This window comes from Sus scrofa, chromosome 10 (genome assembly GCF_054392235.1).
Source record: "Sus scrofa isolate SSC_HxYL_T2T_F1_AM1 chromosome 10, Sscrofa_HxYL_maternal_Yorkshire_Landrace_v2.0, whole genome shotgun sequence".
Taxonomy (NCBI): domain Eukaryota; kingdom Metazoa; phylum Chordata; class Mammalia; order Artiodactyla; family Suidae; genus Sus; species Sus scrofa.
Window position 1 is genome coordinate 58453697 of NC_139392.1, and position 26722 is coordinate 58480418.

The 26722-nt window shown below is 42.7% G+C and overlaps 2 protein-coding genes across 7 annotated transcripts in view; one reads left to right on the top strand and one right to left on the bottom strand.

Moving 5' to 3' along the window:
* RASEF (RAS and EF-hand domain containing) overlaps nucleotides 1-26722 on the top strand; it is an 85753-nt gene that overhangs the window by 12722 nt on the left and 46309 nt on the right. For both annotated transcript variants that reach the window (XR_014817771.1, XM_021064670.2), the window contains exons 2-3: nucleotides 21686-21832; nucleotides 23423-23513. Coding sequence is in view for 1 of the 2 variants with exons in the window: in XM_021064670.2 (XP_020920329.2) it covers nucleotides 21686-21832; nucleotides 23423-23513 (238 nt within the window). In the remaining variant the exon portion in view is untranslated. The remainder of the gene's footprint in view (nucleotides 1-21685; nucleotides 21833-23422; nucleotides 23514-26722) is intronic.
* Nucleotides 10785-26722, bottom strand: part of LOC146399449 (uncharacterized) — a 149214-nt gene continuing 133276 nt past the window's right edge. For 2 of the 5 annotated variants that reach the window (XM_084979922.1, XM_084979924.1), the window contains 4 exons: nucleotides 18132-18248; nucleotides 15713-15897; nucleotides 14495-14678; nucleotides 10785-11729 (listed from right to left, as the gene is read on the bottom strand). The gene's annotated coding sequence lies outside the window, so the exon portion shown is untranslated. Of the gene's footprint in view, nucleotides 11730-14494; nucleotides 14734-15712; nucleotides 15898-18131; nucleotides 18249-26722 lie in introns of all 5 variants that reach the window. The other 3 variants (XM_084979910.1, XM_084979926.1, XM_084979911.1) reach the window with 2 other exon arrangements.

The window sequence follows — 26722 nt, forward strand, 5'->3', positions numbered from 1 at the left end:
AGCCACGACAGGAAGTCCTAGAGTGGTGTTTTTTGTTTGTTTTTTGCTATTTGGGGCTGTACCCTCGGTATATGGAGGTCCCCAGGCTAGGAGTTGAATTGGAGCTGTAGCCACCGCCCTACACCACAGCCACAGCAGTGCCAGGTCCAAGCCGCGTCTTCGACCTATACCACCGCTCACAGAAACACCGGATCCTTAACCCACTGAGCAAGGCCAGGGATTGAACCCACAACCTCATGGTTCCTAGTCAGATTTGTTTCCACTGAGCTACACTGGGAACTCCTTTTTTTTTTTTTTTTTTTTTTTAATGTCTGGATAGAAAACAGAAAGGTACAAATGTCTTATTCATCCTGAAATCTGAATGCAGTGGGAGCCTCCCCTGCTGCGAGCTGCCTGTGGCTTCCTGGTCCAGAAGGGGAGGCACAGGGGGCGGGGGTTGTGACAACATGTGCTGGCTTATTGCCCATCTTCTCAGGCATGGCGGCTGCACAGTTTCAACCCCTGGTATGACACAGTCACCTTGTAATTCTTGCTCCTGTAGAACAGAATTATCGTCTGCTCTGGCTAAGGTGGAAGGATTCCTGAGGAGTCAACCGACATTTGCTTGGAAAATGCTGTCTTAGGACATTCATATGTCATGTTTTCTGACAGACGTTCTGTAAACTAGTCTTAGTGTTTGCCATGCCAATACTTTTTCTTTTCCTCCTGGGGGATCTGTTGGCATAACATGTACTTCAGTCTGGAAGCTGTGATTAGTTAGGGGATGTTAATGAAGGAATTACAGTGTACGCATTTCTGCTCTAACACAGTGTGTGCATCCAGAGAAACCTAATGTCTGGCGGCACACGCAGGACACGTGGGTGGGAAAGTAGGATGGGGCTCATCTCTCCTTATCTGTACAGCTTTGCAACTAGAATACTCAAGAAACCAGTAACAATCCAAATAGATATTAGCACACACACGTTAGAGTCATGTTAGATGCTTAATAGACAAAAACATACAGCAGCCAGAATGCCAGTAAGAATAAACAATAGATGTTTTCAACAATGAGAATATAGGATTTTACAGTTTATCTTTTTCAGGTGAAGGTAACTTGACAAAGGTATTTGGGTTGTGGCTGCCAAGTTATGGGGCCAAGGACAAAATGCACAAAGACAAAGTGTGTGAACAGTCTGTGCCAAGAGGTAGACCCCAGGGAGTGGGCACCATATCCAGCACTGTTCACTTGCAGCTGGCTGCCTTCAGCTGCAGCAAAGGGCTTGCATTTGGTGGCTGTTACCTGGACTCAGAGCATGCTGGGAATGCAACTTCATCTCTTGACCTGGGGACAAGCTCATTGATGCTTTAGGAAGATGGCGGTGTGTCCGAGCCATCATCGTCGTCTTGAGTACAGATTCAAGCTTTTGCTCGAGGCTAAAGCAAAGAACAGAGCCAGAAATGTTAGGTTGCTTCTGTGAGTCCAGATCCAGAAGTTTCATATAGGCCTAAACAGATAATGCCTTGCCTCTCTCCTAAAAGATTACAGTGAATAAGCTGTCTTCAGGCTGATAAAAACCCATCCACAAAAGTCCACTGGTCTATTAGGTTGTTACAATCCTAATGAATCCTGGCCAGATTTTAAATGTGACATTATAGGTGAACGCCTGGGCCCTTAAAAGTGATCTATTTGGTTGAATGTTATTTCAAATTAAAGTTCTTATTCAGCAACTGAGTAGGAATTCACTTATTGAATTCAATTTCTGCAATTAAGTTGAATAATCTTACTCAACTCTTCGAAGCAGTGAAGCTGGTACATTTGTTCATGTGAGTAACCCCAGGCATGATATAAGCCATTGTGTTAGGGTTCTCCAGAGGAATAGAATCATTAGGATTGTGTCTGTCGGCCGGGGGGGGGGGGGAAGAGTCAGAAACAGAAGAGAGAATAGAGGCAGGAGAGGGAGTGATTTAATTTAAGGGACTGGCTCGCGGGTTGTGGAGGCTGGCAAGCCTAGTCTGCAGGGTGGGCCAGCAGGCTGGAGATACAGGAAAGTGTTGAAATAGCAGTTTGGGCTAAAGATAGTGGGCTGGCCCAAGTCCCTCTCCCTTGGAGATGGTCAGTCTTCATTTAAAGGTCTTCAGCTCATGGGAGGAGGCCTGCCCATGTTACAGAGGGTAGACTGCTTGACTCAGAGTCTAACTGATGGAAATGTTAACCTCATGTGCTAGAGACCTTCCCAGCAACCTCCACACACGTATGCCCAAATATTGGAGCTTTGCAGCCTGGCCAAGTTCACCCATAAAGTTAAACATCTCAGCTACTAAAAAAAAAAGTTTTTCAGATACTGTTTTTGAGATTCTCTATGTTATGGGAATTCATTTTGGAGAGATCAGAGAGCATTTTTTAAAATTGCTTCTAGCTTATAAAATATACACCAGAAAATTTTCAATTATTTATCTGAAGCTGGAAAGATCCCTCTGCATGTGTCATATTCCCCCTGTACCTCTTCCAAATGCCTAAGCACTTGAAAACCACATACCTAGTTTCTGGGGTGGCTTGAAAGCTATTAACCTTTCTCTATCTGCCAAGAAAATGCTTGCCCTCCCCTGAGAGGACCCCCCCACCCCGCCCCCGCACTGAGAGAAGAGGGCTTACTTAGCCTGGGTCTACTGCTTCATTCTCACCCTCCAACCTAACTCTTCAGAATCTCCGCAGCTCCACACTGAGCCCCTCATGGAAGAGACGTCTTGGATTTTAGCAGCCTCAAGCCACCCGGCAGACCACGTCAGCACTTGACGTTGCTGTACTTCCCCAGACAGACTACCTGCCTGCTCGCTTCCTTCCTTCCTTCCCTCCCTCCTCCACCCTCTCGCCCTCCATTCCTTCTGCAAATGCTGTGGGCAAGGCACCATGGCAAGCCGTCCAAAGGTGACATTTTAATGAGAAATAGTACAACTCTCCCAGTGTAGGAACAGGTTCTTACTTTACTGTCCCTGACTTACTCAGTGTTTGTCCCTGAGTTGGTAGTTGTTAACAGGGATGCAATGAGAGGGACAGGAAAGCCCAGAATGTTCCACCAGATAAGGGCCTTAAAACTCAGCCATTAACAAAAAAGCTGTGAGTTCACGCTCATGTTCCTGGCTCAAAGCACTATTCAGCTCTCAGGAGCTCGACAGATACTGGTTTTAAATCATGTCCTTTCTCAAGCTCTGTAGCTCAAGGCCTCAGACCAGCAACATTGGCCACACCTGGGAGCTTTTCTAGAAATGCAGACTCCAGGGTCCCGTCTGTTCTCCCCCACCCCCCCCACCCCCCCACCCCCCCGGCCAGCTGAAGCATCTGCATTTTCACAAGATCCTTGGGAGACTGGTTCATGTCTTAAACTCTGCTAGGAGATATAAAGTGAGGGTGTGGGATGTGGCCACATCAGGTCAGGGGTAACTTTTTTTTTTTTTTAAGGTTCAGGGATTTCTCATCTATTGGGTTAATAGAAAATTGGGTTGTATTAAAATTTTTTATTATAGTTGACTTACAGTGTTCTGTCAATTTCTGCTGTACAGCATAGTGATCCAGTCATACATATCTATACATTTTTTTTCTCACATTATCCTCCATCATGTTCCATCACAAGTGACTAGATATAGTTGTCTGTGCTATACAGTGGGATCTCCTTGCTTATCCACTCCAAATGCAGTAGTTTGCATCTACTAACCCCAAACTCCCAGTCCATCCCACTCCCTCCCCTTCCCCCTTGGCAACACAAGTCTGTTCTCCATGTCCATGAGTTTGTTTCTTTTCTGTAGATAGGTTCACTTGTGCCATATGTTAGATTCCAGATATAAGCAATATCATATGGTATTTGTCTTTCTGACTTCACTTAGTATGAAAGTCTCTAGTTCCATCCACGTTGCTGCTGATGGCATTATTTTGTTCTTCTTATGGCTGGGTAATATTCCATTGTGTACATATACACCACATCTTCTTAATCCATTCATCTGTCAATGGACATTTAGGTTGTTTCCATGTCTTGGCTATTGTGAATAGTATTGCAATGGACATAGGGGAGCGTGTATCTTTTTGAATTATAGTTTTGTGCAGATATACGCCTGGGAGTGGGATTGCTGGATCGTATGGTAGTTCTATATTCAGTTTTCTGAGGAATCTCCATACTGTTTTCCATGGTGGTTGTACCAATGTACAGTCCCACTAACAGTACAGGAGGCTCCCTTTTCTCCACACCCTCTCCAGCATTTGTTATTTGTTGACTTGTTAATGATGGCCATTCATTGATGGCCAGTGTGAGGTGGCATCTCATTGTAGTTTTGATTTGCATGTCAATAATTAGTGATGTTGAGCATTTTTTTAAGGTGCCTGTTGGCTCTCTGTATATCTTCTTCGGAGAAATGTCTAGGTTTTTTGCCCATTTTTCAATAGCATTGTTGGTTTTTTTTTGCTGTTGAGTTGTATAAGTTGTTTGTATATTTTGGAGATTAAGCCCTTGTTGGTTGATTGTTTGAAACTAGAAAAGCCCCAGAAAGAATGTGGAACTGAGGTAGAAAAGATAAACAGGAGGAGTTCCCGTCGTGGAGCAGTGGTTAACGAATCTGACTGGAAACCATGAGGTTGCGGGTTTGATCCCTGGCCTTGCTCAGCAGGTTAAAGATCCGTCATTGCCGTGAGCTGTGGTGTAGGTCTCAGACGTGGCTCACATCCCTTGTTGCTGTGGCTCTGGTGTAGGCCAGCAGCTACAGCTCCAATTAGACCCCTAGCCTGGCAACCTCCATATGCTGCAGGAAGCGGCCCTAGAAAAGGCAAAAAGACAAAAAAAAAAAAAAAAAAAGAAGAAGAAGAAGAAGAAAAAAGATAAACATGACACATTTTGCCTTGGGTTGCCTCTGAACTTGAAATCTGAATTGTGAAGTGTTCGTAATTGAATTTACCATGAAGATAAGGCATTTATACTTCGTCAGGTATGTTGTGTGATATTGTGTGAATGTATTCTTCAGAGACAAACACACCTGCAGAAAAGGCCACAGAGCTTGGTGTTCAGCTTGCCGACTCTTAACACATGGAGCTCTTGCATGTTCAGCATCCAGTCAGGAAAGAGCAAGTTACCTAGAAGCCCGGGTGCTGCCTTCTGATCACGACAGCCCCTCCCTGCCCCCCAGGCATGCTCTCTCACGTGTTTTTCTCCTTATGGCGTGGTTTTGTCTTCTTGAACCAACATTTTGAGCTTGTGGTTGTAGATCTGTTGTTTCCTTCTCCGTAGAGTATTCACTGTGTGAAGATATCACAATTCATGTGTCCATTTTATTATTCATGGCTATTTGGATCATTTCCACTTTGTGACTTTTACTTATCCTGCTGCAATGGGCAGCCCGGCCCATATCTCTGGGTGAGCCTGTGGACTCACTTGGTGCCTTGCTTTTAGTGACAATTTGCAAAATAACTTCAGCTTTCCTTGCTGTCTCAGCATCATCATTATAAAGTTGAGTTTCATCCTGGACTGTGCCGTAGTGATATCCCCAGGATTTGTGTGGATGGTAGTTCAGCTCCACTTTTTGAGTTCCTGTGTGCATTTTCTGTCCTGGCTGTCAGGCTGCCAAGTTACAATTTCCTATTGCCAGTTCCTCCTTCCTTCCTGGGTCCCTTCGTTTGCTGAAGACTCAGAAAGAAAAATGATCAGATATACTAGAATTGCATTTTAAACCCCGCTTTTGAATTCAGGTTATTTCTGTGTCAAGGAAGGGTGTCTCACAGGCTGCTGTTGATTCTTTATTTTTTATTAAAACATAGGTGATTTACAATGTTGTGCTAATTTCTGCTGTACAGCAAAATGACTTATACACATAAATACATTCTTTTTTTTTTTTTTTTAACATTCCTTTCCATTATGTTCATTCTTTCGTGACGTTCAGTCTTCTTTTGGATTCTTCATGGTGCCCAATGACTGGAGTGCTGGTGTCATTTTGAAATTATTATTGCTATTATTTGCGATTTTAGTCCTTTTCCGTTTTTATTTATATTTTCATTCCTTTCCCCCTTTTGTTCGTTTTCAAAGTTCCCCAAAGTAGACATGGTAGTTCTCAATTATCTCTATAGAAATGATGCCATTTAGAAAGGTAAGCACAGACATGGACTTATGAATGCATGTGAGAAGTAGGTGTCTAGCTGAGAGCAGGTGTGGTGTTATACTGAGATGAATTCATAAGAGTCTGGCAAGATAAGGGCTTGCACCTGGGTCTTGAGCCCCCAACCCAATAGTTGGACATTGAAATTATTTTCAATTCTCTTTTTTTTTTTTTTTTTTTTTTTTTTAATCCTGGGGAAATGCTACAAAAACTGTGCATGGAGGTGAACAGATTCTACTGTTTTGCAGGTTCCCCTTGTCCACTCAGGCAGATTATTGTGATAGCTTTTTACAGCTTCTTCTTTAGTTCCATTTGCACTGAAAGCACCATTCGGCATTTATTTCCATTTTGTTTAGTAGCTTTTAGGCCAGTTGTACTGCCCATGAGGGACGTTATCCATGTGGGGGAGAGAGGGCAGTTCATACCTCGGGGAACCAGAACTGGAAACCAGGGAAGAATAAAGGTTTGGGATGAAAAATGTAAGCCGAGAGCATTATAAATGCACAGCTGGCTGGAACTGCTTTTTCATTATCTGATGATCCAGTGAATTAAGATGATGGCTGAATTAAGAGAAGACCGGTTTTCCTTTTCTTGGCTCTCCAGAGAGGCTGAGGTCAGATTCCTTCAGGAGATAGTGTTTGCACATCGGAAGGCTGTCAGCACTTTTAGTGGGCTGTGGCTGTGGGAGCACAAAAGTGGACTCGTTTTCAGGCAGGGCAGTGAATCCTGGTCGAATGTGAAAAAGTCACATTTTAATAGGATTTTTGGCTACCTTCTTTTTTAAATCTCATTCCAGAAAAATCACCCTCTGGTTCTTCAGAAGATCAAATGAAAAAGTAATTAAACTTTTCTGCAGGTTGCTGGGAAGACAGTGAAGTGCAAAGTGGGTGAGCAGGGGACTGTATCTCAGGAAGCTTCTATCATGTGGAAAATATACCCCAGGCATCATTGAATGAGACCAAGAACTTCTCAAAGGGTTTTAACTATTGAAATACCAACATTGAAAATGTCAACAACATTTTATTTTAAAGGGGAAATGTGTTCAAGAAAATTTGTAAGCAAATCTCTGCAGCCAAGTTTGCATATTAAGTTTGATATTTTGGGGTTCACCTCTGTATAAAACAGACTGGAAAACCATTATTGGTTTATCTCTGTGTTTGATGGTTAGGTAGCAAGGTAGATAGGAAAAAATCAATGATTCTTTAAAAGTAGATTACAAAATTCTGTGATTTTTTTATTCAGTCACTAAACAAATACTACACGGATACACATGGTTTTAAGGTAGTTTAAAGATGTCAGAGAAAAAGAAATTCTCATTTAATTACATGACTTTCAGAGTAAATTCTTGTGACCTTTGAGAAAGGCTTTTAAGAAGGCCAGAGCAGGTTGTGTAGAATCTCCAGCAGATTTTCTTGCTAGTATCATATATACTCAAGCATAAGGTTAAGATTTAACTGTCGAAGAAAATTCAACTCTAGCTTATGCACTAAACAGCTATCTTTCCGTGATACCAATAATCATTTAAAGTTAAATGCCAATCATTCAGTACTAGTAGGTGTCCAGTGTATATTAAATACAAATCCAAGAAATACTTTTGCTGCTGAGTAAACAAAGAGAATGCACTTGTATCCCAGAATATGCTAATTTTAGGAAAGAAAATGAGCTCTTTACTGGTACTCATGATTCTGTGGCATATTGAGAAGTACATTGGGAGATTTTTTTTAGGAAGACAAGCAAATCCCTGTCTTCTCTAGAAGCTGGTGATGGGTTATCTGTGTAAGGCAAGATTTTGAGTCTGTGTTGATTTCCACAAAATCATGCAATTTAGTTTGTGTTTTGGGAACTCACATATATATAAAATACTTATAACCTTGAACGTTAAGTATTATTTTGATAAAAACGCATCCTAGTTGATTATTGAAACGTATTTAGGATTCACAACACATTACTGGAGCCATTCAGCCAGAGTTCCAATTTCAGCATCCTCAACCCACAAAAACACAAATCTGAGGTGGAAGAAAACAAAGGGGCCTCTGCATATCGGAAATATTAGTTACAAATCCCTGTAAGACAGTTTCTCCAGTTGACAATTTTCGACTCTTTTCAGCTTTCTTACATAGCAAATGTTGGGCACTTCCCCTGTTGGAAACAGTGGGAAGGGAGAAGTAGGTAAATAAACAGAGGAGATGAGAGCCCTTGAAGAGGTTGGAGAGGAGGGTGTGCCTCTGCCTGTTGATTTGAGGTGCAGTCTGGTGTGCTTTCTAGAACACACTGCTGTCTCACTGTGTCCAAAGGGGATTGACCCTTTGCAGCTTGGCCATCGGATTCCCCAGAGTTTGTCTCCTTCCTGACCCTGTGCCCTGCTCCTCTGCTCCCTCCTCACCACTGTCGGCTTTACCCTCCCCGAGGGAGGCAGAGTCCTTCGCCTGCCCCTTCTTTAGCAAAGCTCACCTTCTCCACGTCTTCTCCCACTGTGTCCTCCTTCCCCAGCCTCTGGCCTCATTCATTCATTAATGCAGGACCTCGTTGCCCATCCGATCTCTGGGTGCTGCAAGGGCTATGGAGACTTAATAGGGTAACTGGAAAGATAAAGCATCCACAGAAAACTTAGTACACAGAGATTCGGCTTCAAAATGTGGCAAGGGAAGGATTTCTTGTGCTTGAATTAGGGCAGGCTTCGTGGAAGAGGTGACTTTTCGGAGAGGCTTGATTGGCGCGCAGGATTTGATTTCTAGGTGGAAACTAGAACAAGTTTCTGGTTTAATCAGAGAGTGATATTAAAACATACTTTGAGGGAGTGCCCGTCTTGGCGCAGTGGTTAATGAATCCAACTAGGAACCATGAGGTTGCGGGTTCGATCCCTGCCCTTGCTCAGTGGGTTAACGATCCGGCGTTGCCGTGAGCTGTGGTGTAGGTCGCAGATGCAGCTCGGATCCCATGTTGCTGTGGCTCTGGCATAGGCCGGCGGCTACAGCTCCAATTAGACCCCTAGCCTGGGAACCTCCACATGCTGCAGAAGCGGCCCAAGAAATAGCAAAAAGACAAAAAAAAAAAAATAATATATATATATATATATATATATATACTTTTAGGGAGAGAGATAAAGCTGTTTCCCAACTCTTTCCAGTCTCAAAAAATGAAAAGAAAAAATAAAAAGTTAAAGGATGAGATGATGTGAAATCAACCAAAATAGCATATTTTTCTCCTTTGTTGAAAATTGATGTGTCATGTGTTGGGTGTAGAAAATATTTGAGGACAATGAACACCTGAGTGGTTAGAAGATGAGAAGGTTGAAGGAAATGGGACAGGAAAGTAAAGTGGACATAGAATTAATTCTCCAAACCAGAATTTTCTTGTGAATAAAATGAGAGGAACTAATATACTTAAAATTATCTAATATTATTTTATTATCTTACAAATTGCTTTTATCATATATGTGGTCTCACAAAATAGTTCTCTTTTTAAAGTTTTTAAAAATAAATAAAAAACAGTTATTTCGAAAATATATTTAAGGAATTCCCGTCGTGGCGCAGCGGAAAAAAATCCGGCTATGAACCGTGAGGTTTCGGGTTTGATCCCTGGCCTCGCTCAGTGCGTTAAGGATCCGGCTTTGCTGTGAGCTGTGGTGTAGGCTGGCAGCTGTAGCTCTGATTAGACCCCTAGCCTGGGAACCTCCATATGCCACAGGTGCAGCCCTAAAAGGCAAAAAAATAAAATAAAATAAATTTAAAAGTTTATGTACACTAGCACAAAGAAAAATCTTTATATCAGTTATATGAACATTTAAAATTGCATAAGCAGAATGGTTTCGGAATATATGTATGTATTTTAATCAGTTACTTGTTTCTATCTATCTCTAATACTTTTCTAAAGAATATATGTTTTCAGTGTGGTCTTATTATGCTTCCCCCCATCCCCCATAAAATTGCTCGTACTCTTCTTTAGAGTTACATTTTATGACTATAAAATTTGAAATTGTTGACATCAGCAATTGACTTCTCTATAGGTCATATTTTTAATTAAGAAAATTATTCTCTGTATAAGGGCTGAAGAGCACTTCAGGAACAAATTCTGTGACAAGCTTAGAGCAAATTCTACTCAATAGAACATATTCTCAATTTTTTTTTGGTGTTGATATGTGTAAATATTGACTTCTGTATATTTCAGCCCATGATCATCTCAGGTTCTCTTTTTGCCTCCCTCCAAAGTACTTTCTTGGACCAATACTTTACAAGACAAGACTTATCCAATAAATTGTCTCCATTTATAACTCCTATGACTGTTTTCTCATACTTAGATGCTTTTTATGGCTGTATCCATGGCACATGGAAGTTCGCAAGCCAGGGATTGAATCGAAGCCGCATGCGACTTACGCCATAGCTGTGGCAACCCTGGATCCTTTAACCTTGTGCACCCCAGCCAGGGATCGAACCTGCATCTCCACAGTGACCTAGGCTGCTGCAGTCGGATTCCTAACCCACTGCACCACAGTAGGAACGTCAACAAACTTATTTTTAATAAACCTATTTTTTTTTAAAGAATGTTTCTAGGTTTACAGAAAAAATGTGAAGAGAACACCGAGAGCTCCCACATAACCTGCACCCACTCTCCCCCATTATTAACACCTTGCATTGGTGTAGTACTTTTTGTAAAATTAATGAAATGATATTGATCGATTATTAGTAGATAAAGTCCATACTTTATTCAGATTTCCTCAGTTTTCCCCTAATATCCTTTTTTACTCCACCATTCCATCCAGGACACTGCATTATACTTAGTTGTTGTGTCTCCTTAGGCTCCTCTTGGCTGTAACAGTTAACTATTTCAAGCAATTTACATGTTTATCATCAACTTTCTTGAGGAAAGGAAATTGATACTTCCTATTAAGCATGCACCTTTGCCTTGAGTTCATTGTTGCTTATAGGGTTTATTACAAAATATAAAAACATTATTGGAGTTCCTGTCGTGGCTCAGTGGTTGACGAATCCAACTAGAATCCATGAGGATGAGGGTTCAATCCCTGGCCTTGCTCAATGGGTTAAGGATCCGGTATTGCCATGAGCTGTGGTGTAGGTCACAGACGCGGCTCAGATTCTGCATTGCTGTGGCTGTGGCGTAGGCTGGCAGCTGCAGCTCCAATTCAGCCGCTAGCCTGGGAACCTCCCCATGCTGCAGGTGTGGCCCTCAAAAGCAAAAATAAAAAATAAATTAAAAAATAAAAGCATTATCATTCCAGTGAAATAACCAGTTATACATCTAAACCTACTAAAAATGGTTAAACCTCAGTAGCAAGAACATTCTGGTTACTTCCTAGTGCTCTGTGGCAGGACTCTCCAACTTCTTTTTTCTGCACTTATTTCACATACACTGTGCCCTTAACTTCCTAATATCCCATTGATGTGGCCAAAAGGTTGCCCAGCAGTGCTGTGCATCTGTAGGTATCGGCACAACTGGCAGTTCTCCAGGTGGCCCGCAGAGCAAGCCGCCTCTGTCTTTCTCCGTCACTGTTGAGATCCGTAGGAGTTATCTGCCTCCAGCTTCTCTTGTCCAAGCTTAATTTGTTTTATCAGTGAGTATTCCTGTTTCCTGCTCCTGAAAGGAAAGTCTTAGCGACATTGTGTCTGCAAAGAGTCAGAAAAGGAGAGATGGGTTTATCACTGATTGTCTTCTGATTTAGCCACCCTTTAATGAGAAGTCTTTTCACTGCACAGATGTCTCACAAGCTACTAAGTGAACGCTGGAGGTAAAAAGTGCACATCCACCAACTTACCCTGGCGTATTTTAATGCAGCTGTTACTGACTTTGATGCCTAGTTAGTACACAGTTTCATGACAGTTACTGACTGTTAATGCAACTTTTCGATTACAGAAAAGGGAAAATTCTAGATAAATGCTAACGTGGACAGGATACAGGAAAATAAGTTTACACTGGAATTGTTCCTGGCAAATCTGGAAAGCTGACAGATGTGGTCTAAAGGGAAAATTTTGCATAGAAACTGATGTGGCACTCTTTATTTTCTCCCCAACCCCCCCCTTTTTAACTTATAGTTGATTTACAATGTTGTGTCAATTTCTGCGGTATAGAAAAGAGAGTTATACACATATAAACATTCTTTTTTTTTTAATATTCCTTTCCATTACGTCTATCCCAGGAGGTCAGATATAGTTGCCTGTGCTATATAACAGGTCCTTGTTGTCTGTCCATTCTAAATGTAACAGTTTGCATCTACCAACCCAGACTCCCAGTCCATCCCACTCCCTCTCCCTTCTCCTTTGGCAACCACAGGTCTATTCTCTATGTCTGTGAATCTGTTTCTGTTCTATAGATAGGTTCATTTGTGCCATATTTTAGTTTCCACATATGTGATATCATGTGGTATTTGTCTTTCTCTTTCTGACTTAACTTCACTTAGTATGAGACTCTCTCGTCACATCCATGTTGCTGCAAATGGCATTATTTCATTCTTTTTTATGACTGAGTAGTATTCCATTGTATTTATGTAGCACATCTTAATCCAGTCCTCTGTCAATGGACATTTAGCTTGCTTCCAAGGCTTAGCTTGTGAATAGTGCTGCAATGAACTCTGGCCCAACTCCTATCTTTCTTGCCAAAGTAGAAATGAATTTTCAGTGAAAAACAACTCTAATACACCAATTGCACTAACATTACTAGATTATGCCTACATTTAAATTGCTCTGCATTTAAGTTGATAGGAGAGAAATATCAGTAGAATGAAGTGCATTATAAGGTAAGTACTTTGAAAGAAAGAGGCCCATATTCAGACATAGACCTGTCTACATATATAACACACTGATAATGTGATGTCCATAAACAAAAAAATTTGATATGTCCCCAGGGACAAGATGTGAGCGAAGGCTTGTTTTCCTGGTTACAGAAAGGTTAGGTCCACGTTGACTCATCCCCATTCCTGTGATCAGGCCTTACGCTAAGAGGCTATAACAGGGAACAAAGTAAGGCCCATTTGGTCCTTGACCTGACTGTAAATAAAGTTTTCTTGGAGTATGACCAAGCTCATTCATTGCTTATTGTCTATGGCTGCTTTCACGCTACAATGGCAGAGTTGAGAAATGGCAATAGAGATATGGTAAATATTTTATATCTGGTGCTTTACAGAAGCACCAGACTGTATAAGCTTTGCATGACCTCAGGTGTGACCCAGTTCTCATTTTTCTGTTTCCCCTGCACTGGCCCCATAAGACAACGTTTCTATCCATTGGGCTTCCACACCACATGGCTTTCTTCCTTTCAGCCCTTTTCTAGAACACAACATAGAAGCAGGCAGGTGATGACCACTACTTCTAACTCACCTGGATAAAGGGAGTCAAGAGGAATAAAAGATCCTAACATTGGCTAACATGTATCTATTAGCTACAGTGTCCTCACCCAGTTGTATGTGATCTGGTAGGGTTAATCCTCACGCTTTGTGGTAGGTTCTAGCACATACTGTATAACCCTTTGTGGCTGAAGAAACTGGAGCTCAAGAGTTAAGTGTCATGAAGCCCTGGGTCAGGAAGCTGGGATGTGCTGAAGAAGCATTTGAATTTAGCCAGCCGGGTACGCTTACCCCTTGCTGTTCCTCCCTGACTTCAGACGCCTTCAGCTGTTTCAGGTGTGCATCCCTAAACCTCCAGCATGGTGTCTCTTGCTGGATCCATTGTCATCCCTCCATTGGAAAAACAACCAGCAGCAAAATTTCAGTGATTTTAAATAGAAAACAATTTGCAATCCGAAATGTTTCTAGACTTTCAAGAAATCTGGTTAACACACTCGTCTTTCAGGAAGTTTCCATTTTAAAACCCTTTGGTGAGTTCCCTTCGTGGTGCAGTGGTTAACGAATCTGACTAGGAACCATGAGGTTGCAGGTTCGATCCCTGGCCTTGCTCAGTGGGTTAAGGATCCGGTGTTGCCGCAAGCTGTGGTGTAGATCGTAGACATGGCTCGGATCCCGGGATCCCGAGTTGCTATGGCGTAGGCCGGTGGCTACCACTCTGATTAGACCCCTAGCCTGGGAACCTCCATATGCTGAGGGAGAGGCCCTAGAAAAGGCAAAAATAAATAAATAAATAACCCTTTGGGGTGGGATGGACTGGGAATCTGGGGTTAATAGAAGCAAACTATTGCCTTTGAAATGGATAAGCAATGAGATCCTGCTCTATAGCACTGGGAACTATATCTAGTCACTTGTGATGGAGCATGAGGGAGGATAATGTGAGAAAAAGAATGTATGGATATGTATGTGTGACTGGGTCACTTTTCTGTACAGTAGAAAATTGACAGAACACTGTAAACTAAAAATAAAATAAAACCCTTTGGGGAACGTTCCCCCAGTAAGCACTTAGGCAAGTTAATCGAGGAGGAATTTTACCTGCAGGAGATGTCCACAGGCAGGGGGCCCTGGATGAAGCACAGGTGGTTGAATACCTGGACCAGATCATACTCTGACTCAGAAGCAGCAAAGCAGCTGAGAAAAGCCCAGGCCACCGGACCAGTTGTCTCTCCCAGTCTGTGGGCTGGCTCGACCAGGTTGAATAGGCCATTGTTTGTTTTCTCTAGAAGGGAGAGCCACATCACCATGCTGTAACTGAGCCGCTCAAGAGCCAAACCCTTGGTGAGAACAGAGACGGGAATCATTTGCAGTCACAGTTGGGGCAAGGCTGTTAGTGGGCAGAGGCACATCCTGTCTGGAAAGCAAGCCTTGAACTTCCGGAAGAGAATTAATGCTGCCCTGTTCTAACAGCACGGCTGGATTTGGCTGTGCAAATTTATTTTTCAGTTAGTTGGGAGTTATTCTGGAAGGATGTGTTCTCTGTAAGGAAAGTACATTTTGAAATCATTTTCCACTTAACTTGTGTGGGGGAAAGAGGCTAAGCCTTTCCTCTCAACTGACTCAGTGACAGTTTGATTGGTTCCATATGAGGAGATTTAGAAAGATCAGCTAGTGTTGCCTTAGTGGGAATATATTTATCATTCTTATTCTCAAAGAGAAACTATCAGATTTTTTTGAAAGTCTATTTTTAGAGAATTTTTAAGTTCACAGGAAAGTTAGGAAGGTACAGAGATTTGCCATACACCCCCTGCCCCCATAGAGGCACAGCCTCTCCCCTTCTCAACAACCCCCACCAGAGTGGTACATTTGTTACAATTGATGAACCAATGTTTATACGTCATTACCCCTCAAATTCCTTATTTTACATTAGGGTTCACGCTTAATGATGTGCATTCTGTGGATTTGGACAAATCTGTAATGACATGCATCCATCACTGTAGTGTCATACAAAGTATTTTCACTTTCTGGGTTTCCCTTGCGGTGCAGCGGAAATGAATCAGACTAGTAACCATGAGGTTGCCAGTTCAGTCCCTGGTCCCCCTCAGTGGGTTAAGGATCTGGCATTGCCATGAGCTATGGTATAGGTCACAGGCGTGGCTTGGATCCTATGTTGCTGTGGCTGTGGTGTAGGCCAGCAGCTGTAGCTCCAATTCAGCCCTTAGCCTGGGAACCTCCATATGCCGCAGGGGCGGCCCTACAAAGCAAAAATAAAAGAGAGGTGAGAGAGTGGACTGGGTTGAAAAAAAAATTGTTCACCTGCTCAGTGCTGTCAGAGCATCTTGTACTTAAGCTTCAAGATGAGCCTCATGAGGGCAGGAACTCAGTTTCTTTCTTAGCATTTTACTTCTGGGCTCTAACATGACACTCTTTGGATTGCATGGATAGTTCCTCTCCCTGGCTCAGGTGCTAGGGTCACAACGTCAATTTTCGTACAGCTGTCCCTAGGGTAGAATGATGTAGAGACATTGGCATTGAATACTGTTTGCTTTTGTCCACAGGAAGCCACGTCGGGTTTTAGATCTGTATGACTTATGGTTTGAATAAATAGGTTAGCGCTCCATTTCATTGCTTAAAGCAGCCAGACTGGAATCTGAAGGCCAGTTTTCCGACCGCCTTTACTGGGTCACTGTGTTTCTTAGCCTGGAGTGGTGTTGTCTGCATTTGACTGTTTCCCAGGAGTGTCCCGAGACCAGAGGCGTCCAGGCATTCTAAATACTGGCCTTACTACGTTACAGATACATCAACAGAGAGAAATATGTGTGCTTCTAAGTAAAATGTTAATCCGTAGAAAATGTGTGGCCTTTAAATTTTTTGACCCATCTTAACTATACCTGTTTTTTGCTCCTAAGTTCATATCATTTCCCTCTCAGCTTCAATGGGAATATTTGAAGTTTACAATGTTATTTCCTAGGGATCATTTTAAAATTTTAAATTGTGAATTTTTCATCAGTATTTTGCCGTCATCCCTGTCTTTCATACAAATTGTCTTGTAATTTATCAAGCAAGAAGATGAAAAGGCTCAGATTATAAACATCTAAAACCCATTGGTAAGCTAGGGTGCTTTTTTCCTCTGGTTGAATTTCATTTGCTCTCTTTTCCTTTGCACAGGAATGAGATTATTTTTCGTGTGAGTGGCTCTCTCCACGCAGAAGCAGAGGCTGTCTTTTGTCTGGCTGACTAACGCCTATGACCTGACCTTGATCTTTACCTTGTATTTGTCCGGTACACCTGTCAACAGGTCTACACGGTGTTTGTGAATCCAAGCATACTGGCCTCAGATGAGGCCTTGGACTTAATGAATTAAGCGACAAGGCTCGGAGCCTTGTCAGTGCCTTTCTCAGCACCCAGAGGTGCCACCCTGGGTCAGGGCCAGAGGAAAACAGAGCAGCGTTATACAGTCTGCTTGTTTAACCTTTGACGTCAGGAGCGAGGACACTGGGGCAGGCCGATGGCTCCTGCCCTCTCAGGAGCAGAACAAAAGACTGTCTTGGTGCCAAATAATGGCACCCAGTCTCTTGAGCTGACAAATCCATAGGTGTTTAGCTTCCTACACAGGGCACCGCGTTTTAATCTTACATAGAGGGACCAGGTTTTTTATTTTGTTAGGATAAAGTGTTTTTCATTTTGGTTTTGTTCTTTGCATCAGGTGTAAAAAAGTCACCATGTGCATTATATTGTTCTCCAGTGGCACAGGTATGGACTACGTGAAGCAAGCAGACAACAGGAGAGGGCGGTGGGAGTGTGTCTCTGTATACAGAAGCGCTTTCCCCAGACAGCTTTAGGGAAATAAAAATTTATAAGATTATCTCGTTTTCATTCCAGTCATACCTTCATTCTTTAAAGGAATCCCTTTGTGATGTAGGTGGTCCTTAGAGTAATGATACCTACCCTGCCCTAAAATGATTTTCAAAAAATCTTGAAACATCAGATTTTCTTAAATAGAGGCATGCGCCTGGGACCCCCAGGACCCAGATGAGCATTTACTTGCATAAAGAGTTACTTCTTCCCTGGAGAGCTGATGCTGGAACCAGATGGGCTGAGTCGGAATCCTGGCTCTGATACCAGGGTGATACTTATCTCTCTCTACCTCAGTTTCCTATGTGGTAAATAGGATACTAGCAATGCCTTCTTCATAGTGTTGTCACAGGGATTAGGAGAATAGTACATGTAAATTATGAGATCACTGCCAGGACTGTATATATCAGATGCTTAATACAATGAGATCCTGCTATATAGCTCTGGGAACTCTATCTAGTCACTTATGATAGAGCAGGATAATGTGAGAAAAAGAATGTATATATGTTTGTGTGACTGGGTCACCTTGCTGTGCAGTAGAAAATTGACAGAGCACTGTAAAACAGTGGAAAAAATAAAAATCATTTTAAAAATTAAAAAAAAAGATGCTTAATAAATGCCTACTTCAGCATATAAATGCTTCAGAATAATCTTTTGTTCCCTTGAAAGAGAGTGGATTGGTGGCAATAAAGACCTATCTTGGTTGTAGAAGTTTTATTGCTTGGTTAGTATGAAACTATCAAGGAAGGAAGGAAGTCATTTAATCTGGATGATGATGATTAAAAAAACGAAAATAGGAAACCATAACACCAACTTTTAAAGTTCAGGCTGACTGTTAAAAGAATGTCCAAGTCTTAGGCTTTGCAAAATACAGACTTACCTCTTTCTCACGTGTCGGGAAGATTGATGCAATGAGGCAGCCTTCCTGAGCAGTTTCCCACCGTGTGGTGATTCAGACACGTTTCATCACCTGGCTTTGCCATACTGGAACTTTTCACTTCAGCCAGGAGGAAGGGAGAAGGGGGGAGGCAGAGAAGGAGAGGGGGAGGGAGTGGGGAGGGAAAGAGGTGGATGAGAGAGGGATAATGAGAATGAATATGAGCTCAGGATCTTACAGAGGATTTGGGGAGCCACGCATGGTAGTGGCAGACATCCTTTCTATGCCCATCCCATGGGCCACAGCTACTCACGGGCCTCCAACCTACCTCTGGAGTCTGGGGAGTCAGTTCTCCCCTGCGTGCCTTGTAATAAGAAGCAGGAAGATGACTATCCACCAAGTCTCTGATGCAACATTTAACCATATAACATATTTCCTGCTAGCGGCAGACAGTTTCTATAGTTAATATATTTCTACACTTCACTGTAAACTATTCCTAAAACTCTTTATAATGCACAGGACCCAAGAAAAAAAATTTTTTTTTCTTTTTAGGGCCACACCTGCAGCATATGGAGGTTCCTAGCCTAGGGGTCAAATCAGAGCTGTAGCTGCTAGCCTGCACCATAGCCACAGCAACGCTGGATCCTTAACCCCCTGAGCAACGCCAGGGATTGAACCTGCATCCCCGTGCCACAATGGGAACTCCCAAGAATTTGCAACCATTATGTTTCTTTCTTATTTTAGAAATTTTCAGAAATTCAGGGAATCTGCTCAGACATATACTTCTGAACATTTTATTGCTGTATAATTAGCCAAAAAACAAGGACTCTAGGTGACGGTATCTAAATGGCCATCCTTGGCAGACAAGCAGGTTCCCATTAGCAAGAAAGTTTTATGCTCTGTATACTGCTGGAGGTCAGTAAATGATAAAAGGCAAAGAAATTAATGATTCTGGAGTTCCTGTCATGGCTCAGTGGAAAGAAATCTGACTAGTATCCATGAGGATGCAGGTTCAATCCCTGGCCTCACTCAGTGGGTTAAGGATCCAGCATTGCTGTGAGCTGTGGTATAGGTTGCAAGTGCAGCTCGGATCTGGTGTTGCTGTGGCTGTGGAGTCTGGCAGCTGTAGCTCCAGTTTGACCCCTAGCCTGGGAACCTCCATATGTCATGGGTATGGCCCTAAAAAGACTAAAAAAAAAAAAAAAGAAAAAAAGAAAGAAAGAATTAATGATTCTGCTGTGCATGGAAATGACATGAGACAATCTTAGAGTTTTTTTTTAATTATTGCTTATTATTTAAAAGAAACATGGTTCACTATTGCAGCCAGTATTTGTACTCTGTTCCAATGCAAGGAACAATGGCAACTTTCTGTGTGTTTTTTTTATTGCCATGGCAGGTAGCAGCTTGATATGGGATCTCAGTTTCCACACCAGGGATTAAACCTGGGCTGCAGCGGTGAAAGCACCAAGTCCTAACCACTAGACCACCAAGGAACTCACTTCTGTGTGACTTTCAACTTGCCATAAGTGTATGAACAATATTTCACTTGAGCAGTTCTTTTGAATCATAACGACCTCTGCACACATCGAGCAGCTTCTTTTTAAGAGCAAATCTGGGAGAGTTTATAACTCCACAGACACACCTCAGGTTAATATATACCTGACATTTGCAGTATTTTTCAGTTCTGTGGAATGATTTTGATTCTTCTGCCAAGGTTCAGATGTTTTACACAACTGGGAAGCAATATCATGTAATGGTTGACCATGTGGTCTGCAGCATGAGACTGAATTTGAATCCCAGCTCTGCCACCCAGTCACTGTGTAACCTTGGAAACTTTCACTGTTTGTTATGGTTGCCTAGGTCTTTCTTTCTTTCTTTTTTTTTTTTTTGCCTTTTTAAGGCCTCACGCACAGCATATGGAAGTTCCCAGGCTGGATGTCTAGTATGAGCTGTAGCTGCCAGCCACAGCCACAGCCACAGCAACATGGGATCTGAGCCGCATCTGCAACCTACACCACAGCTCACCGCAACACTGGATCCTTAACCCACTGAGCAAGGCCAGGGATCGAACTTGCATCCTCATGGATGCTAGTCAGATTTGTTTCCAGTGAGCCTCAACAGGAACTCCTATCTTGTATTTCTGATAACAAACATCAGCTTTGGTGGCGTAAACAACAGAAATTTATTTACCCACAATTCCGGAGTCTAGAAGTCTTGAGGTCAAAATCTTGGCAGGGTTGGAGGTGAGAGGCCTGTATCCCTGTCTTGCCGATGGCCATCTTGCTGTGTCTTCCCTCTACCTCACTAAGCACATCAGCTCCCAGACTTGAGCCACGGGTACCACTAGCCTCACTGACTCACTCTCTTATCCTCTAGCAGACCCAGCATTCCTAGTTTTTCTTTTGAGATGACTCTGACATATTTGTCTTTTAATGAATGTTGATAATAAGTATGAGGGTTGTCACAAATATATATGAAATGATTTTAACTGCTCTAAAATAATAGGTATATGCACTTATGATCATAAAGCCTGAAATATGTCTTATGGTTTGGTGGAACATGGTTTAATGTTATCTAACCTTTTTTCTACAAGTCTGTTTACGTTGCTATTAAAAAAAAAAAAAAAAAAAAAAAAAAGAGTTCCCATCGTAGCTCAGTGGTTAACGAATCCAATTAAGAACCATGAGGTTACAGGTTTAATACCTGGCCTCATTCAGTGGGTTAAGGATCCAGCGTTGCCATCAGCTGTGATGTAGGTCGCAGCAGAGGCTCAGATCTGGCGTTGCTGTAGGCCAGCGGCTGCAGCTCCGATTAGACCCCTAGCCTGGGAACCTCCATATGCCGCAGGTGTGGCCATAGAAAAAGGCAAAAAGACACACACACACGCACACACAAAAAAGGAATAAACAGCAGTGACCAAAAAAATACCTTCCCTATCAACCCTTCCCTATGCATGTCCACTGCCTTCACAGGCCTTTATCTTCTAATATCAGATGATCACATTATACAATTTTTAAAAATCACTTTGTACAACCTGTGTGTGTGTGTGTGTGTGTGTGTGTTTCTTTTTAGAGCCACACCTGCAGCATATGGAAGTTCCCAGGCTAGGAGTAGAATCTGAGCTTCAGCTGCTGGCCACAGCCACAGCCACAGCCATGCCAGGTCTGAGCTTCATCTGCAGCCTACACTGCAGCTCACAGCAAGGTTGGATCCTTAATCCACTGAGCAAGGCCAGGGACGGAACCCTTATCTTCATGGATACTAGTCAGGTTCATAACCCACTGAGCCACAACAAGAGCTCCTGCAGTTTTTGTCAGTCTTAACAAATCTGGGGCCAATGGGGGGCGGGTGTCAGGAATGAAGTTCTGTTCTGTTGTAAATAAAAAGAAGAACAGTGCAGTAGCATCTCTGACTGCTCTCTTCCCTCCATGCCAGTCCTTCTGTTATTGTTGCTTTTTCCTTCCTGGTTTCTTAAGTGTCTCTTTCCTAACAGAATTCTGAAATTTTGCCTTTTTATATTTTACTTGGTTTAATTTAATTTCGATTTTTTTTGGCAGGAAAGAGCAAGTCAGTACCTTGTATCAAAACATCAACCTTGTGGAGCCAAGACTGATTCAGCCATATGAACACGTTATAAAGAACTTTATCCGTGAGATCAAACTTCAGAGCACAGAGATGGAAAACCTGGCTGTTGCAGTGAAGAGGTACTGACGTCCTAGTGGCAGAAGGGGCCCTTTTAGTGGCTCTCTGACCGAGTGGCTCCTAGATGGAACTGCATTATCACATTACAATAAGGGGGACTTGCTGAACCTGAGGAATTTGAGTCAGGAGATACTGTGTAGGGTCAGCCAGCAGTCCTTCAGCGGGTCACCATGAACCAATCATATAAACCTTTCAAGGCCTGTGATTCCATACAGAACAGTTCAAAGAGATTTGTTCCCTTATATCCAGTCCCTTGAGAGTACAGGAAATGCTTTCATCCAGAGAGGCAGGCAGGCAGACTCTGTTGGAAGCCTGGCCTTGTCACTGACAGGAGAGTGACTTTGGGCAGGTTGCTTTTTCTCCCTGAGTCTCAGCTTCTGCATCTGCAAAAAGAGGCTGTAAAAAAAAATCCACCTCCTCCCGGGGGGTGAGGGGACAGCAATGTCTCCATACTAGACATTTGCTAAATAAAATTATCCGGAACCTTTCTCAATGAACTATTCCCATTTCTAACATTTTGGCAAATCATTATGTTCTGTCTCCATAGGAATGTGGTTTATTGATTATATTAATAAAAGAAATAGGAATTTTCTTGGGAAAAGAGTAGGGGAGTTCCCATCGTGACTCAGCAGAAACGAATGTGACTAGCATCCGGGAGGATGCACGTTCGACCCTGGCCTTGCTCAGCAGCAAAATTTCACTGATTTTAAATAGAAAACAATTTACAATCCGAAATGTTTCTAGACTTTCAAGAAATCTAGTTAACACACTCGTCTTTCAGGAAGTTTCCATTTTAAAACCCTTTGGTGAGTTCCCTTCGTGGCGCAGTGGTTAACGAATCTGACTAGGAACCATGAGGTTGCAGGTTCGATCCCTGGCCTTGCTCAGTGGGTTAAGGATCCGGTGTTGCTGTGAGCTGTCGTGTAAGTCGCAGATGCGGCTTGGATCCCACATTGCTGTGGCTGTGGTGCAGGCCAGCAGCTACAGCTCCGATTCTGCCCTAGCCTGGGAACTTCCATATACCATGGGTGCAACCCTAAAAAGACAAAAATAAATAAACATTCTTGAACTTGAGGGAACTGATTCGAAATCATTTTTGAGATCTCTTTTTTCCTTCTAACTATAGCATATAGTATTGTATGTTTCATGTAATAAAATTTCAAAATTACATCTAATCATCTCATTGCCATGGAACTCTTTTTTTTTTTTTTTTTGTCTTGGGTTGTAGTTCAGTCATGGCAGCAAAATATATTTTCAGAATTTGAGAGCCCCCCAGCGATTTGGTATCATTCTCTTTTCTTCATCACCATCTACTTTAATACCATTTAATCTACTCTCTTCCATTTATATCATATCTAGTTTTCATGTCCCTTTACACCCAACTGGTCAAACCTCATTTTATTTACCAATCTCATTTTATTATGTGGAAAGAATGGGGAATATTATTTTCAATGGCATGTTTCTCCTCGCCTCCAAAATAGCTTGAAGTAGCTGGGGTCAGAGTTTTTTGTTTGTTTGTTTGTTTTGTTTTTTTTCTTCATGGTATAAGGCCAAGAGTGTAATGAAACAATGTGCATCCTCTTGAATTTCAGAGCCCAGGACAAGGCAGCCATGCAGTTGAGTGAACTGGAAGAGGAAATGGATCAGCGGATTCAGGCTGCAGAACACAAGACACGCAAAGACGTGAGTTTGTGCGATCAGCCCGTCCAGGCGACAGAGCCTCAGAGCACCTTTGATGGTTGGGCACTGGGCATCCTCTGGGTGCAGCAAGTCCAGGCTCCCACAGGCACCTTCAGCAAAGGCGTTTTTAGTGGTGGTGGTTTGGGGGAGGTAGAGAGAGAGTCAAAGTAATCACAGTGTCTACATTCAGGTGGCCGAAAGCACAGGAAAGAAACAGCATGTGTGCTAGACAGGCTGCTTCAGGTTGGCAGGCCAGGGGCCTCTTTGAAGAGGGGACAGGAGAGCTGAGGCCTGAAGGAGAAGGCAGAGGCCGCCTTCATAGAGGAGGGAGGCCCCTCCACTCTCAATATTGCTGTCGCGCTGCCCACGTCCACCGCTACCTTAAATCTAGAGTACAGCAAAGTTAAAATGCTTTCTGTGGAGTTCCTGTTGTGGTTCAGCAGGTTAAGGACTCAGTGTTGTCTCTTTGAGGATGCAGGTTCCATGCCTGGCCTCCTTCAGTGGGTTAAGGATCCCGCATTGCCATGAGCTAGGGTGTAGGTCACAGATATGGCTCGGATCTGGCATTGCTGTGGCTGTGGAACCACAGCCCCTAGCCTGGGAACCACCATATGTCTCGGGTGCAGCCCTAAAAAGACAAAAAGAAAAAGAAAACTTTGGTGTTTTACAGGGGAGTGTGCTTTTCATCCTAAGTAATAGGAACTTTCCTACTTGAAAACTGGATGATTTCCATAGGAGAAATAATTACCTTTTTTCCTTCTAAAATATATTTGGGTGATAAATGTTGACTAAAAACAGAAAATAGACACATTTATTTGAGCAGCTAATGTTAGGCTGAACATTCCCTTTTTTCCTATTCATTTTCCCGTGAGCTCTAAGAGGCAGAGAATTGAGTGAGAAGAGCCTGGATGTTGGCCTCCGACAGACCGTAGGTTACCTCCTGGCTCTCCCTCCGTCAGGGTTAAGTGGCATTGGGAACATGACCTAACCTCTGAGCCCTTGTTATTCCAGCTTCAGAGCGGGACCAGGCCACCTACTGCTTTAAGGAGGGTCAGGCGCGATGACCTGTATGTGCGCCTAGTGCAGTGCCTGAGGCGTGGTGGGGGCACGGGGGCCTGTGCCATTCTGCTCTTTGCTGTTGACCTGTATACCTCATGTCCTTTCAGACTCTTCACCTTAACTGCCTTCCCCTTATATGCCTGCAGGTCTCTTTGTTGTCTTATCTCTTAATATCAAGTTTAATAACCGTTTGGATATCATGTTCAGCAGAGTGAATGGTTCAGAGTCCATGGTCCCCCTTTGGTGCAATGGTGAGCCCATTCTTTTTTTTTTTTTTTTCTTCCAATTCCATTCTTCTCTTAGCACTTTTTTTTTCTAGTCTAGAAATAGTGAAATCCTATTTTCTTCTGCCTTTTCGCCTTCTTCATCTATTAAATCTGTGCACTCATGCATTCATCACATACTTATCAAGCATGTTATCAAATCTCCTTGCCTCTCCCCACTGACCACTTCCCAAATCGGTTGTTGGTAACAGACACCTGACCATGACCCCATTCCTTATAACTCCAGGTTTTGTTCACTATCACAGCTTCCTCGGTTTCCTTGGCCCTGGTACAGTGGTAGCAAATCTGTGGCATCCACAGCATCATTCCTCTGTTCCACTGGCGTTAAGTGGCCAGTGAGTCACTGCCGGGACGTGGTCTGTGGAACCTCAACACCCCGCTGCCAGTGGAACAGTTTAGGCCCAGGAATGACACCTACTTGCTAATTTATCCCAGTCTCTTAGTCTCTCTGGAACACTTCCAGGCTAATTGGAGATTTTCCCCAACTCCACTAAGCATAGCGCACCTTGGCTCCCCCCCTCCCCACGCTGTTCTTCACCCGGCATCTCTGGCCTGGCTTACTGCTCTGCTTCCACTCCAGCTTTTTTCTCTGCCTTGATAACTCCTCTCTACTTTCCTAAATTCTGCAAAGCTCAGAGAAAGTCTCCCCTTCTCCCCATACCCTTCCTGACCTTGACTCCTCTTGCCCATGTAGCATTTATCCCATTGTTTCAGTAGTGTTTTTAAAAATCTATTATAACAGCCTTACTGAGGTATAATGGACAAGCAATAAACCGTACATACTCAAAGTGTAGACTATGATCAGACCCAATATACGTATATACCAAGAAACTCTTACCATAGTCAAGATAATGGGTGCATTCCCATACTGTTCCTTTCCTCCCCCACCCTTCTTTGCCCTCCTTGTCAGGCAACTTTTTATGTCTTCTTTGGTGAAACAACTGTTAAAATCTTTTGTTCATTTTTAAAACTAGGTTGTTTTCTTGTCTTTATTTTCGGGCCATGCCTGCAACCTGCAGAAGTTCCCAGGCCAGAGATGGAACCTGAGCCACAGCAGTAACCAGAACCACAGCAGTGACAACACTGGATCCTTAACCCACTGAGCTACCAGGGAACTCCTGTTTTCTTATTATTGAGTTTTGGGAGTTCTTTATATATTGTGATCTATAAATATTTCCTATCAGACTGAAATTTGTCTTTTCATTCCCCTAACAGTATCTTTTGAAGAGTAGAAAGTTTTTATTTTTATGAAGTCCAGTTTGTCAGGTTTTTTTTTTTTCATGGATCGTGTTTTTGGTATTTAAGAAATCTTTGCCTAATCCAAGGTTGCAGAGATTTTCTCCCATATTTCTTTTACATTTTGCAAGGTATGGGTCAAAGTTCATATTTTTGCATGTGTATGTCTAATGGTTCCAGCCCATTTGTTGAAAATGCTATCTGTTCTCTGCTGAATTGCCTTTGCACTTTGTCCAAAATCAGTTTTCTATATTTGTTTTGAGTTTATTCTTGGCAGTCCATTCTGTTTTGTTGATTAATCTTTATGCTGGTATTACATTATCTGGTGACTGTTGTTTTATAATAAGTCTTTTTTTTTTTTTTTTTTTGGTCTTTATCTTTTTAGGGCCACACCTGCGGCATATGGAGGTTCCTAGGCTAGAGGTCTAATCGGAGCTGTTGCTACCGGCCTATGCCATATTCGAGCTGCATCTGCGACCTACACCACAGCTCATGGCAACGCCAGATCCTTAACTCACTGAGCGAGTCCAGGGATCGAACCTGTAATCTTATGGCTCCTAGGTGGATTCCTTTCTGTTGTGCCACAACGGGAAGTCCTATAATAAGTCTTGAAATCAGATAGTATTAGTTCTT